This window comes from Hydractinia symbiolongicarpus, chromosome 10 (assembly GCF_029227915.1).
Source record: "Hydractinia symbiolongicarpus strain clone_291-10 chromosome 10, HSymV2.1, whole genome shotgun sequence".
NCBI classification, from domain to species: Eukaryota; Metazoa; Cnidaria; class Hydrozoa; order Anthoathecata; family Hydractiniidae; genus Hydractinia; species Hydractinia symbiolongicarpus.
In genome coordinates this window covers 1,369,089-1,384,582 of record NC_079884.1, presented here as the reverse complement: position 1 = coordinate 1,384,582, position 15,494 = coordinate 1,369,089, and the positions used below count along the sequence as shown (strand labels likewise).

General features: G+C 33.3%; 3 protein-coding genes across 3 annotated transcripts; 1 reads left to right on the top strand and 2 right to left on the bottom strand.

Moving 5' to 3' along the window:
- Positions 1 to 231: 231 nt before the first annotated feature.
- Positions 232 to 6,876, top strand: LOC130662569 (transcriptional adapter 1-like). Its single transcript, XM_057461464.1, has 9 exons — positions 232 to 525; positions 1,246 to 1,282; positions 1,476 to 1,599; positions 2,221 to 2,318; positions 2,447 to 2,501; positions 2,909 to 3,060; positions 3,270 to 3,409; positions 3,871 to 4,033; positions 5,398 to 6,876. Exons 1-9 carry the CDS (start codon positions 464 to 466, stop codon positions 5,566 to 5,568), a joined length of 1,002 nt encoding a protein of 333 aa, XP_057317447.1. The 5' UTR covers positions 232 to 463; the 3' UTR covers positions 5,569 to 6,876.
- A 3,121-nt stretch (positions 6,877 to 9,997) lies between these two features.
- Positions 9,998 to 10,760, bottom strand: LOC130612780 (PDZ and LIM domain protein 7-like). Its single transcript, XM_057434136.1, has 2 exons — positions 10,713 to 10,760; positions 9,998 to 10,342 (listed from the first exon to the last, which is right to left on the bottom strand). Exons 1-2 carry the CDS (start codon positions 10,758 to 10,760, stop codon positions 9,998 to 10,000), a joined length of 393 nt encoding a protein of 130 aa, XP_057290119.1.
- LOC130662571 (four and a half LIM domains protein 2-like) lies at positions 10,321 to 13,716 on the bottom strand. The gene is made up of 4 exons (XM_057461465.1): positions 13,556 to 13,716; positions 13,144 to 13,252; positions 12,139 to 12,324; positions 10,321 to 11,061 (listed from the first exon to the last, which is right to left on the bottom strand). The coding sequence occupies exons 1-4, from the start codon at positions 13,562 to 13,564 to the stop codon at positions 10,823 to 10,825; spliced, it is 543 nt and encodes a 180-aa protein (XP_057317448.1). The 5' UTR covers positions 13,565 to 13,716; the 3' UTR covers positions 10,321 to 10,822.
- Between the last annotated feature and the right edge of the window lie 1,778 nt (positions 13,717 to 15,494).

Here is a 15,494-nt window from a genome sequence, read left to right as displayed (position 1 = left end):
TTACCCGATCGTTTTGAAACGAATTGTTTTAAAAATGGAATCTGTTTTTAAGTTGTGCTTAATTGAGGTTAATGACAAATTTGTTGCCAAATAATTTTCATATTTAGCGCACGCTTGAATTTTTTATTATTGACGTTATTAATATTATTATGTAGATTTTACGATTTCACGTTTTTGGCTGTCATTCACAGTTTTTTTAATTTTTTATTTTTTACCTCGAGCGCCAAGTAGCTTGTTTCGACCTTTTAAAAAGAACTGCTACTCGTGATTTTACAAGTCGCCACTCAGTGCGTGTTTTCAAACATTAAGAATGTGATTGGTTGATTTTCGTAGAACATTATAACTTTACCTGTCTTCGTGTTTTTAGATATTACAACTAAAAATTAAAAATAAAGAACCTAACAATTAATGCCATATTGACACGGCAGCCATGTTTTGATAACAGTTCGGAAGGCGTGCTAAGATGGTAGACGTGGATACGGCTAGAAGGAAACTCCTTGAGGCTTTAGGGGAATATGCAGAACGGTGAGTAACTATCGTTTTCAACTTTTCTGCTGACATGTAATCTACTGATATCGCAAAATCTTCTATCAATTGTTATTGTCTGCAGTTAGTTTATTTGTCTGAAGATGGGCAGGAAATTTTTTTTGTGAACCAATTACTGGCCGACGTCGTAAGAGGGAAATGAAAAATTTGCACTTTTCTATGAGGGATAATTGATAGTATCCTTTATCATCTCCATCATAATTGCTGTGGCTTTTTTGTTTTTGGCTTTTTAATTTTTATGGAGACGACATTATTTAAAACCAGACGACGTCATTTAAAACCGGATGACGACATTTAAAACCAGACGACGTCATTTGTAACCAGACACGTGGATTTTTTTTAAAACTTGACTTCTTTTCCAATATCACGAATAATATATTGCAATGATCTCAACAAATACAAGACCATTCACACAAGCTGCTTTTATAAAAAAATTATTTTTCCACCCTTAGTAGCTAATGATTATACGAAGTAAAATTATCATCCAAAATATTGACTCGCTTAATCGACTTTGTTTGACTCGTACATTACGAATTTTTTTACATGAAACAAAACAAGTTTTCTCTTTCGTTTTATTTGTTTAAACACCTCATAGTCTTTTCCTTAAGAAAGGGCCTATTGTTATAACGACTGACTGCTTCCCTGTTTTAGAGTTCTGTGTTGCACCCGTAGATATAGAGAGGGCGATAATTTTTTTAGGTACTGGATTAATATGAAGCTATGGTACAAACAGAAGGTAAGAAATGTTCCTCTTATTTCTTTATGCAGTTATATGCACTAATTATTTACCAAGTCCTAAAATTTTATGTGTGACTTAACATGACTAGTTTATTACTCCTTAGTCTATTTATTCGGTCACGTGGTTTTTCTCCACTCCTTACTTTTACCAATAATATGAACTTTTTGTGCAATTTTTTTTCTCTTTGCAGATCAGCAAAGATGACTTTGACACACAAGCTTTTGAGTTGTTGGGTCCAGGAAAAATTAATTACCATAATGAATTCATATTGTCAATCTTAGCAAAATGCCAAGCGATTGCGGCCAGTGCACCTGGTAAGAAAAATTTAATAAATACGTATTCGTAGATAAAGTGGTTCCTTTTTTTTGCAGAATGAATTAATTAATTGTATTAAAAAGATATGCAACGTAGTAATATACCTGTTTTTACATACATTAAGAAAATATAACCTGTTTTTTTGTATTTCTTTGACTCAAAAGGGTAGAGTTATTGCGTTTACAAATTTCACTTTTACTGAATTAACAGGCAAGAAAATTCTAGCTTTAATTTTTAACGAAACAACACAGCTACATGTTCGAGGAAATACAAGGTTACAGGGTTACAAAACGGTTGTTAACTTTAATCATTTGACGTTAAAACAAGAGAGAGTTGTGTGAGTACTTAACCTCGACATCCGCTTCATACAACGAACCTTGTTAAACGAACTTTTCAAGTGATGGCTGATGTTGTGACTGCTTGCCTTAAGTTTGAAGTAATTCACAATATGTTACTACTTGAACTCGCAAAATTTAATACCCGCAGAGTAAGGGAATATATATCAAAATCTACGTTAAAAAATTGCCCTCTACGCGAAATATTTTTTTATGAAATTTAAAAATCTCGGAAAATAATGCATGGTGGAACGTCATTTTTATTAATTTATATTTGTATCTTAGCTACCCACTCAAAATCGACGCAAAAAGCTCATCCCAAATCCCTTCACCTTCGGAAACCCCGGGTGAAGCGACGTAGCGAAGATAATAATACACCACAGGTATTCATTACTTCCTACGAGTTAATTTATATTTACTTTGCTCTGACATTTGTGAGTAATTTCCCCCTCATTAACGTTGTTCTCCACTGCATTTTTAACAATGAGAAAATTTGATGTTTTTCTTTTAGCAAGGTTTTATCAGCAGTGATCCACTGAAAACGACTCCACCATTCTTGAGCAAGGTAATGTAAATATGAAAATATGTTTTAATATTTTTGACAAGTAAATGTACAATAGTAATGTGGTCATTCCTATTTTTAATTTGATTTTAATTTGTCTTTATATCTCTTATTTTCTATCTTCTCATACGTCACGTGGTTTATTGGGTGTTTTCTCACTCCAGGGTAAGAATGTTTTTAAAAATCATTCTTTGATTTTATTGCGTGTACCTGTTACTTTAGAAATTTTTCCTTTGTAAGTTTCTTATTCGCAAAAAAATTCATAATTTAAAAAGTGCTTAATATGTTCAACGTACAAATTTTCGAGATTTGAGTGAAAAATCAAGTTTAATATAATTAATCAAATAATGATTCAGTCTCCAGGAACTCCATCTCCTGAAAACATATTTCCGTGATCTTTGTTTCTCGTAGGTGAAGACCAGCAAAATATTAGTCTATGTTCTCAAGAGTTGGTTCTACCAGATATATCAACACTGCATGGTCGGTTATATCTTGGAGCGTGGGATGCGGGTTTAGATTCGATAGCAGATGAAACAGCACCATTGCTTGCTGCTGCAGTTGAGGTAGGTTACTGTTGTTGACTTGTCAACGTTGTGAAATTTGAGAGCGTTCGAAGAAAAAAGAACTGCAACTAAGGAGAGAATTATATTAAATAATTTGAGGTGGTAAAACTGTCAAATACTTGTTTGTTTGTTTTTCGAGGAAAACCAGTCATCCTATTTGACAAATGCCATGTCAACTGTCATGTTTTTTTTTTGTTTTTTTTACAAAGGCTCATCTCAAGAACATTCTGCAGGCGTGTATTTCACGTAAAAAACCATATGCTATCCGCTCAGGAAGTCATTTTCAATATAAATTCGGTTCCGCTCACATGAGAAGTAATTTATGCAACGGAAACCTGTACGAGGAAAGGTAGGCCACGCCCTCATTGTATGTAATAACATAACCGACTCAGACTTACCTTTGATGCAAGTGAGTAATCCGTTGCGCTTCAGGATTAAATTATCTGTGAAAATTAAATTATCTCTCTAATCGTTTCAAAATTTTTCTTGTATTTAATACAGCCGGAGTAATTTCTTTTGCTAAAAATAAGTTCCGCGAAAATGGAATTTTATTTTTTAAAACAAGTCAGCAAAATTATATTACTGCGGTTTGTAATTGTCGCCCAAGTTTGCGTAAACTGCTCGTCTTAAAGTTACAAAAGTTAAAATTAAGTTGCATAGACTTTCTCATGGGGCAAAAAATTGTCATATGCAACGATCGTCATATGCCGACCTATTTTAGACATAAAAGATGAAGAGTTTGGGGCACATTTATGGACCTGTTTAAAATCAAACTAAAAAAACAGCATTTAAATGTTTCCTTTTTAACAGAAATTTTCACCAACAGCGAACACAAGACCAACTTGGCCATTCGAACCCTCATCGGACATACGACCAGGCCGAAGCAGAAGCCTATTCAAAATTCGCTTCTGCGGAAGTTCGAAACTCAGTATTATCTCCAATATCATTGTTCGACCTGAGAAGTACCCTTCAAGTAAGTTATTTTTATCTATGACGTATTTTTACTTTCTCTTTTAACTTGTTGTAGACAAACATAATTAACTCGCCGCGTGTTACAAGGTATGATAGCTTTTTGTTTTTCACATCTTTTTAATAACCTACACCCACCCGTATGTTATCTTTTCATCGAGATTACACTTCCCTTAATAATAATGATTAACGTTCATCTGTATGCAAATCATATTCCCCCGCAGGATAATTGCCACCTCGGACAAACAACTCTGCTACCCCTACCCTGATTAAGTCTCCCCGGAGAGCTCCTACTAAGGAGAATCCCCCGCGTGGATTTGACCCCACATTTCCACATAAAAACCTTCCCCAATCCCTCCATTTAACTGCAACCAGAATAGCAACCAGAATCGTTTGAATTTTGGAGGGTAAACTTTTGGGCATAGTTGGACACTTCAAATTTCCACGCAAGTCTCAAACTTTTTGTTTTTGACATGGAGGTTTATACCTTCATAGTAACAAAGTGAAAGTTGTCCAAAGATGATAGATTTTCCAAGAAAGCCTTACAGTTTGGAGTATTATGAGTGTACGACGGAAAAGTAGTTATTCCACGTAAAAACTGTCCAGATGATGATTAGCCAGTTCGTTTTAGAACTAAAAAGGGTAGATGTGTGAATCTTGATGAAAGTAATTTCTTCTAAGGTTTGCTTAATTGCAAATAACCGATTCTAGATTTGTTTTGTTTTATTCTTTTGAGTGTGTAATTTTCAAAAACAAATACAATTTTAAAATGGCAACTCGAATTTCTGCTAGCCTCCCACATATCTCATGTTTTTCTTGTGTATTTTCGAATAATTTTAAAGGTCAAACCATTTGGATTTAAATAACAACGCTAAAGCAATTTTATTCGTATAAAGTTCGTGTAGTAAGGTTAACATTGAGTTAAGGAGGTTAAAATCGCGAATAAAACTTCAGAAATTAATTTCTTGTCTTAATATAACAGGCAGGTCTATTATATTGTCCCACTTTTGTACTTCTGCCCTGTTTTATTTGTTTGTTTGTTTTTCACATTGCACTAAGTGTACCTATACCTTACGTGTGTGTAGTTGTGGCAGGTCTGACAAAAATAAACGATAAAAAAAATTTAACTAATATAGATTGCTTTTATTAATTTGTGTTTTATTAATGAAGTTGTTCTTGTTCTTCTTTACGAACAAAAGAGTATTCATCATAGTCTTTTTTATTACCAAGTATTCGTCAACTTATTTTTGTTTTGAAAAGTTGCTAATGTTAATGCCACAAGAAATGAGAACTCTTTCACCAAAGATTCGTTCTTAGATAGACACAGGCTGAGTTTAACATAATATCTTTTTCTTATTTTCCCCACAGGAGAACCAGAACATCATTCCGAGTCACACTGTTCGCACTGGCAACATGGAACGCGTGTTAAGCAACATGTGGCATCCTGGACATGATGAAATTTGTCAAAACGAGCTGTACATCCTGGAGACGCGGAAGCTGCATGAAAAGCTTAAACAACAGCGTGGTTTAAGAGTATGATATCCAACTCAATATTTTATTCCGGTGAATGTATTTTGAAATGTGTGAATGCTATTATTAGCGATCGTCAATTCTTCATAAGCTTGTGCCAACTTTTTTAGTAACATTCCACTAGATGTATTAAATTCTTTTCCAAATACTCTTTCTCAAATTTATTGTATTGTTTACTCACAAGAGATGATTCAGACATGCACACCTTTTTGTAATGCAACCAGTGAAACTTCAATTTTAATTGCAGATTGACAATTAAGGATTAAATAGTGTACTTTCGGACCAAAAATATTCTTCGACTAAATCAACTCTGCCAATAAACACATTCCTCAGAAAAAAACCCCGAATTAAAATCAACCAATAAGCGCAAAGCAAGCGTGACCTCATCTTACCCTCTTAAGTAATAGGGAAATTAGTCATGTTTGTTCGAGTGGATGAGACCATTCGCGGTCAAAACAATAAAGAAGAAAGGATTTCCCATTATTGATCTCACGAAGAAAGAGCAATAGAAGAAATAAATCAAAAAGTGTCTGACCACAGAATTGTTTTTTGCGACGTAGGGTAATTTTTCCAACCTTTTGATTTATCAGTGATAGAAAAATTATGCTGCTTGTCCTGTCTATCATGCATTCAGTGTTCATTAGTTTTGTAATTTTTTTTACTGTCAAACTCCTAACGATAAATTCCATTTTGTGTTTTCAACTGAATGAAGTTGCAAAAAAAGGGGTAATGTGTTCTTGCAAAACTTCATCCGTGGGGTGGAAAAGCAGGATTGCAAAGGAAATTTTTGGTTCAGTACTTTCATTAATAGATTTTACAAGATGCTAAAGATTCATTTTTTCAGCTATCTTCTCAAAAACAACTTTCAACTTAATTTTCTTCTATTACGACAATCGTCGTTTACATGTTGTAACAGATACAGAAAAAGATCTCTTGTTTTTTAAGTTTACGTTTTTTTTCTAAATATGTCTTTGTTGCTGGTTGGTATTAGCATAAAAAATAATTTTGTATTAGCTGTGCTTTCCAGCTTTATAATCTAGATATTTTTCAACAAAAATTATAAATTTCCTGTAATCAATTAATGTACATGCCAGATTTATAATCGTGTTGTTACATTTCATGATCTGAATAAATTTAATACTGGGTATAAAATTATGTCGGTAGCGCCTTAAACAATTTGGTAATTCCGGCTGTCTGAGACAGTGGTTTTACGAAAGCCTCTGTTCAATTTTAAAATTTTCTTTAAAAAAAGGCACGTTTTTTTTTTTTGTTCTCTCGATGCATTTCTTTTGTTAGAAATACATGCATATCCAACACTGCCTTGTTTATTTCGGCTAAAAATTATTCGCGCCTTTTTAAAGAAATCAACAAAAACAAATCTATGAAAAGAAAACAAACTTGTTGAAGAAGTTTCTGTAGGTATATATACTAAAGTCGTAATCATTTTCGAAAATGTGTTTAAATGCTTTAGCCATTTATATGTTTTTTAAAAAAATTACCCAGTTTTAAAAGGCTCGAGGCTGAAATTGTTTATTGCCTTCTTAGATGTGTAAGGAAATTGTCAAATAAGTTTTAAAATATCTTTTTACTTGATTTTTCTATTAAGACCATTTTAGTCAACATTATTTTTTGTGTTATCTTCATGAATCCGGTTTTTACTCAGCTAGTCCCGGACAAAGTTGGTTAACAAAAAACGAAAAACAGAACACTCTCTTGTTCCACATGTTTGTATCTTCATTTATGTGAAAATTTATGTGTGTTTACCAACCTAAATCAGTTAACAAATTTATACCAAGTATATGCCAAAGTACCATGCAGGTATTGGTATACCATGGACCAATTTCCAGTACCCCCTTCGTGATACAGGGTTACAGTGTGATTTAAACATTGAAACGGGGGGGGGGGAATTTCCAACTTTTTTTGATTCTTTTACTTGCTACACCTGGGGTTTTGGCCGCTGCCAGCTACCTCTGGCTAAAAAATTAAAAGTAGTTGAATACGCTTGGTCATAACAAAATTCCTAATCAAATCTTCCTTATGCTAAATGCAGTTAGGTAACTACAAATTTTACTGTTATATAAACTTTGGCGAAAGTGTGAAATTTATTGATACAAGTAGTCAACAGTCTTAATTAACCTGTAATACCTTAGCAGTTTAGAGGCTAGAGGTTTTTTTACTAACAATTAGTTTTGTAGCAACAGGTTGTTTTAAGTGGGTTTTTTTTAAACCGAAGTTGTGATAAAGTTTTTTTGGAAAAAATGTACGGATGTGCAACACGATTTACCTTGAACCGCATTTTTTCCCTTTTAATTGATTGTTCAAGCCTTACAATAAATTTTAAAATATTCTTGTAGGTTTTACGACAGCTTGTCTATTGTAACAATACGCAAAAAAAAGTTTCATTTGTGAGCCAACAAAATTTGGGTTTTCTTGACGCTAATATGTTAGACTGGCGTCAATGCATCAAATTTGACGCTAATATGTTAGACTGGCGTCAATGCATCAAATAGGATCAGTAAAGTAATCGCATTGCACATTTAAGTTTTGAGGTCAAATAACTAGCAAATGAGTTGAAATAAGTGAAGTTAACTTCTATGTCTTTCAAAATTTTACCACTTATCTGTTCAGTCATTGTCATTGAATAATATAGATATTATCATGTTATGAACAAGCGAGTTTATTCTAGGCTATGTTTTGTTACGTTACGCTACAGCTGTTGTACACTCTTTTAACTTCTATGGTTGTTCATACGTAGCAATATTCAGAACACTCATATATGCACTGTAAATATCGATATATATTATGATAGTTTCCTTATGTATGACTCTCAAGTCGTATATATAATGTGTTACTTATCATATATATGATCTACGAGGATAGAAATTTAGAAATTTAGCTATCTTCATCTTGTTATTAAAAGTGAAAGTAACTAATTAGCTAATTACCATTATTTAGTCAAGATAGCCTTTTTTGTTGTTACTGCTATCAACGAGGGTTCTGCAATCATTTTGCAGGGATTCGAAGAGAGAGAGAAAGAGACGGTTAAATTTTTTACCTGCTTCCATGATGGCTTGGCATTTTGATGCGTTGGATTCTTCCATAAAAATTCCAGGAGCATTCCTCTAGACATTGAATTCCTTTTATTCAAATAATTTTTCTATGACTCACTTTTCTGCTGTTTACTCAGAAGCGAAGGATCAGGCTCACATAACTCTTTTGTAACACACACAGTGTAACTTTAATAACTTGCGAAAGCAGATTTGTAAGGTTTGTTTGTTCTTATGTAGATCATCTGTTGTTTTGTAAACATCTTTATTAAATGTTTGTTCAAGTTATTGTTATCTTTGTCCGTACTTACACGACCTTGCGTAAGTGGGTTGACATTTACTTGCCCGGCTGCGTCCTTTTTTTAAAAAAATGCGGATTGTTATAAACTTTAAACTATCAAGTAGTGGTGAATTGTCTCTAAAAATAAAACTTCCCGCTTACGCCCATTATATAAGTGATTTCGTGTGGAACCAAACTCATACAATATCATCAGGCCTCTGTTTGAAACGGCTTGACACACCGTTTTGAAGAGTCGAGAAGAGCAGTGTAGAGCCGAACTTAACCCCATCAATATTTTTCAGATCGCATACTTCAGCACGGCTCAGCTTGAAAATTTACAAGGTCAGCCGTACGGCACCGCCCTGTTCGACACATCTAGATATTGGTTGCATAAGCTGTGTCGATCCTAACTCGGTAAATATTTTATGACTTCGACTTGGCTGATATAATAATGGACCTTATTCATTGCGCTGTATCTTTTAACGAAAAAATTTTCAAAGAAAGATTAATTTGTTAAAGGCGAGGAATATACATATTTCAGCAGGCACCAGACTTCATACAAAGTAGCTTAGTTGTTTGTTACGGGAACGAAAAGAGGGATGGTTGTTGCATTTAAATATGCTTTATTATCAATACCACATACAACTGAATAATCGAGACAAATTAATTTTTTTACAAATTTTTAGTTACATTTTTTGCAGACTCGTTTATCCCCTTGAAGGTAGAATTTTTCCCCAGAAAGAGGTTTTTGACATTTTGCGCAAACGAAACATTCATTGTGAAAACTTTTTCCTTCATACGTGACGAACTTCACGTTGGTGTCTGTCAAGGGTTTGTAACAGACTGCACATTTCTTGGCATGAAATGCTGCATAGCATTCTTGATCGTAGTTAAATCCTTCGTGTTTGTAGATGGATTTGCCTAAAAAAAGTTGAAAGTTTAACACCACTTTTGTTATTAAATAGCTTTCACTTTGAATATTCTTTAATTGAAGTACTGAACAGTGATTCAAGTTTAACGCCGTGTGAGTTTATATATACTCGTGTCCATTTTTATCGATAGCCTTTTACACATTTATTTTTTCTTTTGGATTTAAAATTATTGCTTTCCCTTAACAATAGCATTCATCACAAAATTTTTGTTCTTCCACTATGTAAAAATTTAATTCGTGCAGCGGTTTTTTACATTTTCGACAAGCAAAGCACTTTGGATGGTAGGTGACCCCCTCGAATGTTATGTAGCTGCTGCCTTTGTTTACCAATGCCTGGTCACATTTACCACAGTACTTGGAAGAAGTCGCGAAGTAATCATGGAATAATTGTCCGTGGTGTTGAAACGCTTCTACCTCTGTAATGCAACAAGAAAAGCTTTTCTCGTTTCCTGTATAAACGAGAAACGCTACTTCTTCACATTTAAGAAAAGAATTGGAAATAATACATTGACAAATTTTTATTATCTTTAAAATTAAGAAAATTACAACATAATCAAACCGTGTGATTGGAGCATCCAAATATTATTTAACTTGTTATATTTATATATATATTAAACAATTTAAGCAAACTCATGCCCAGTTCTCATAGTAGCTATAATTGCATACTAACCGTATTTGGCGAATAATAAATACTTATTAATGACTACAGCGCAACCTCGTTTCCCGTTCTCTTTCCCTAAAGCGCCATTACGAGGCAGCCGTAGCTGTTGGTTAACACACTAGAGTCCGGGAAAGAGGTTATAAATAGTCTATACTTATTTAAGAACGTATAATCACTTAAAACATGTATATCTTTACTAACTATATATTAATTGAGTTCTTCAAATATTATCACATGAACATGTTGTGATGTGACAAACATCCACAAGACGTCACAATGCATTCTCGATTAAAAAATATGTATATATGATTAAAAAGTAGTTGATCTGTTTGATAAGAAATACTTCAATGACAATCTTCGCACACTTTGGTGTCATCTACCAAGTAGAACTGCTTTCCGGACAATGTTTTCTTGCATTTGTGGCAGACAAAGCAATCAGGATGATATGTTTTTCCATCATACGTGACGTACTTGATTTTTGGATCCACCAACGCTTGATAGCAGACAGCACATTTTTTTGCATGAAATGTTGAATAGCATTCCTGATCGTAGTTGTGCCCTTCATGTTTGTAGATGGATTTACCTGCAGCAAATTTACGACTTCAACTCAACACAACTGCTAACTGGATTGTCGATCTTAATTTTTTAAACACGAAAGTTACAAAAACCTAGATTTTTTTTAAATAGCTACTGATTTTTACATGCTTTTTATTTCTTATCAGGACTTTTTTCTTATCAGGACAATTTTTTGGATTCTGCATGGAGATTTTTAAATGCTTTATATATTAAAAATCCTGCCCTGTCAATTTGCAAATTTACTTTTTTTTAATTTTTTTTAACGTTTCTTGAGTAAGCAGTTAAATGAACCGCCAGTTTCAACCTCCTGCCTTTGAATTAACACAAATGTGCTCGAGGAAAATTTGAGCGTCCCATAAAAATTGTTATTTGGTGGGAAAATGACCAACCGTACAGTTGTTGAAAAACCAGTTTTCGGTGAACTTTCGTGATAAAAAAATTAAAATCCATAGATAACATCAGGGACAGATTCTAGAACTGATTCTATCGATTGATGGATTGTACCACTTCAAATGTAATTAATATATTTTTTTTTTTTTGCTTTTATTTTGCAAGTTTATCTGGTCATTATTTTTTTTCGTCAATAATAAAAAACAAGCGAGTTAAACAAGGTACCTTATTCGTACCAATTTTCGCGCAACAGGATTAAAAGATAATTCCCCGCCTGTTAGTTCTCGCCTATTCGCGCTAAATTTCATTTTATTTAAATATGTTTTTATTTCGTAATTATTTAACCAGCTACGTCAGATCAAGTTATGAAAGTGAAAATGATATAAAGACGAAATTCTGTCAAAAAATACTTTAAAACACTCAGCTTTATCAAAAAAAGTAAAATTATTGAAGGTGGCCGAAATAATTTAAAATTAATAAACAAGAATAGTGAAAAAGCTTAAAATCATTTTGAACAACTGCATATCTTTGCGCCAACCTCGCTCCTAAAAAAACGTAGTCTCAATATCGAAAATTAGAAAAAGACCCCTGTGTGAACAAGGTTAAGTATGCGCAGAAAATGGTACGAGTAAGGTTTTTCATGTTCAAAATAAAAATCTATCGATAGACTCAGTACTATTTACGTGTAGGTTACCGGCTAGTGTTTTATTGCAAGATTGACATGTAAAACAATCTGGATGGAATGTTTGACCACCGTACGTCACATAAGTGATGTTCGGATCAGCTAGGGTTTGTTCACACTTTCCACAGATTCTAGCATGAAACTTGGAGTAGCATTCAGCATCGTAGTTGTTTCCCTCATGTTGGTAGATTTCATCTCCTGTAAATTTGGAAGGGAGAGCTCTACGTAACGGCTTAAATCATACTCTCCTTCACAGTGCGTTTATAACCAAAATAATTTGATTTAAAGGATGCGTTTTAAAGTATTTTTATGTATGCCTGTTGTTGTGCATCAGTATACTGAAATTATTTTGATTGGTCTATGTACAAGGGAAACTGAAAACTAGATATTTAATATCGTGGCCTACATTGTATTACTACTAATTACGTTTATGTGAAGAGTGCACAGGAAAAAGCTTTAGTTGTATCTGGCACTCTCTTGAACAAAAAAGAATAAAACTTTTAATGTTAAATTTAGGAATTACATTTCAAGCAGAACAAATCTCCTCCCACTAGTCGGCCAGCCAATCAAAATGTTCATAATGAGTTAATTTGGAATATCTCGCTTAGTGTAGATGACACGTTCCGTGTTCCGTCCGCAATGAGATCTCTACGGAGTTTGTTATTCCTGTTGCTGTGGTAACACAAAAATGGCGGTAATTTATCTACATCATAAATCGATTAACACTTGCTGTCTTTCGTCATATCAGTCATTATTAATAAATGTTTAATATTTAGCATGCTTGTACTTTTTTATTGTACTTTAAATACAAGAATTTTTTCTGTTTGCATACGTGGGCTGTGTTTACATTCAGAGAAAAGAAAATCGTGTTTACACTACGAAAAGTAAAATAATTTTGTTGCTATGTAATTTGTAAACAATAAATATATAATGACTTTCTTAAACATCAAATGTTGTTGTGAAAAGTGTTTGATTATTTTCAAAATGGTAGACTTTAATAACAAAAAAGAACATTACCTGATAACTGTTTTCTGCATTGATGGCAAATAAAGCATTCGGGATGATACGGTTTCTTTTCGAACGTGACCGTGGTATCGTGGATAGCGTTTCCACATTTCGTGCAATGCTATAAAAATATTAAAGATTATTTCTCTTTAATTCTACGAATTAATTGGAACCTAACAATATGATACTTTTGTGGTTTAAAATAAAAAAATAAAAAAAGGACGCCTTAAGAACTTAAGTATTTTGTTTAAAAACTTCAAGACAAAAGAAAGGCGAATTTAAAAGAATAAAATTATAACTTCGTTATACTTTTTTTTATAATAAAAGTTCTAAAAAAGATTAGACGAGGTATATAATCATGTTTGTTATATGCTTACACTTAGTGAGAAAAAAAAAAGAAATTCACGAGGTTGTAAACACTTACATCTGGCATGGTTGTTAAAAGTGTTCAACAGTTCTTCACCGACCTTTGTATGAAACAGACAGAAGCGGTGTAAAATATTTCTTCGCGCAGATATATACAATGCTAGGTGTTGTTGCTATGCCCATCCCCCTATCATTCATGAATCACCAGAGTTGAACACTTTACATGAAATTTATTTGTACGAACATAAACTCATGATGAACAATTATATATTACTGTCCAGCTCGGTTTTAATATTTATTTACCGATTTGACAGATAAACAATAGGCATTGTTATTAAGATTCAATTGTTTAAATATACCAACCTCGGACGTAAACCTATCTTTTTATATCAGAAAGTTTCAAATGGAGACCGGTACTAACAGAATATTCTACAAGTTATAAAACTATGAAAACAATGAATTCTAAAATACTACCACATCACTATTAATATTTTAATTTATTCTGTTGATTTTAAACTCTTTTAGCTTAACTGGCTTCATGTAATGGGGCACGTAAAGAATATAACCAACGATTCTTATACAAATTTTTACGAAAACATGAGCAAAATTTTTTTAGGCGAACCTCTTTTTCACATCAACAACAAAATTAAGTTTCGAAGTTTTTAATCTTTGAAAGTCTGAGTACTTCTTTCTTATAGACAGCTTACTCATATGAAAACGTGTAAATTATACATTTGAAGCAAAAAGCTAGATTCCAGACTCTCTTAATGCAAAGGATAGGTTGCCAGTGGAAAAGTGCGATTCAGAAGTGGGTAAGAGGTTGTTCAAAGATTATTTTTTATAACAGAAATATAATATTACTCTAGATTACATACAACAAAAGTCTTGTGTCTACACAAATAAAAAAATTACGCGCTGTACAATAAAAAGCCCCAGGTCTTATTGGGCTTTTTCTTTTGAACGGTCTTGTTGAGGCCAAGTAAACATGTAGTTGCATATGGAGTTAATTTAACTAAGATTTGCTTTTCAAAATTTTCTAGTATTTAAATTAAAATGGTTTTTGTTATGCGCTTTGCCTCTTTTAAAGATTTTAAACTTTAGAACAAAACTTTTAAATCCTTTTTTGAAATCTACTTTAAATTCGCACTTTTGGAACCATTTTTTGCGCAGCAAAGCGTAGCCCATTTACTGATGTCATTATTGGGCGTAAATAAAATTTCCGCCATTTGCCTTACAATAGTTGAAGTTTTAACTTAGGCCAGGACACCAACTTTTAGGCGTTTAGACTCACAAGCACTCCCTGTTTTCATAATTTAAAATTGAGCTTTGGAATACACTTTCTGGAATCTACCTTAAAATAGCACTTTTGAAACTACTTCTGGAATCGCGCACGTTATAGAAATTTTGTCTTTCAAGTACGTTCACACATAATGACAACCAAAATTTTGGAGTTATATATCAGATGTTAGGTAAAAAATGTTGGGCGGTTAAAACATCGATGGATTTGTATGTCAACTGCCACAACATTATCCGCTATCCGCGAAACATGCTTACTATATTTGCGATAAATTCCTTCACTTTGTTATAAAGACTTCGTTTTGGTCTGCAGGGTCCCCTGGTCCCGGGATGCTGAATTAATACCAGGAAACCACATAGGATGAGGACAAAACATAATCCATTTTAGTCGCTATTTATTTCCAAAAGCAGTTTGAAATTTTAAAATAAAATGCTACTTAGGAATCTCACACCTAGATCACCTAGATCAACTCTCGATTTGAAATCATCGCATTTGTTACTACGCATTTCAGTAACCGCCACAATACATATTCTTTCACATATGGGCGTGAACCCATATGACTGTGTACTCATTACCCTACATCTTTAGCTATCCTGCATTTTAACTGGCAACCTCGTCCTTGAGGCTCCTTAGGTTTTTTATATTGAGACTGAAAAACATTTTTCAGGTTCTGTCCCATATGTAAAAAAGCCCTGCGCTC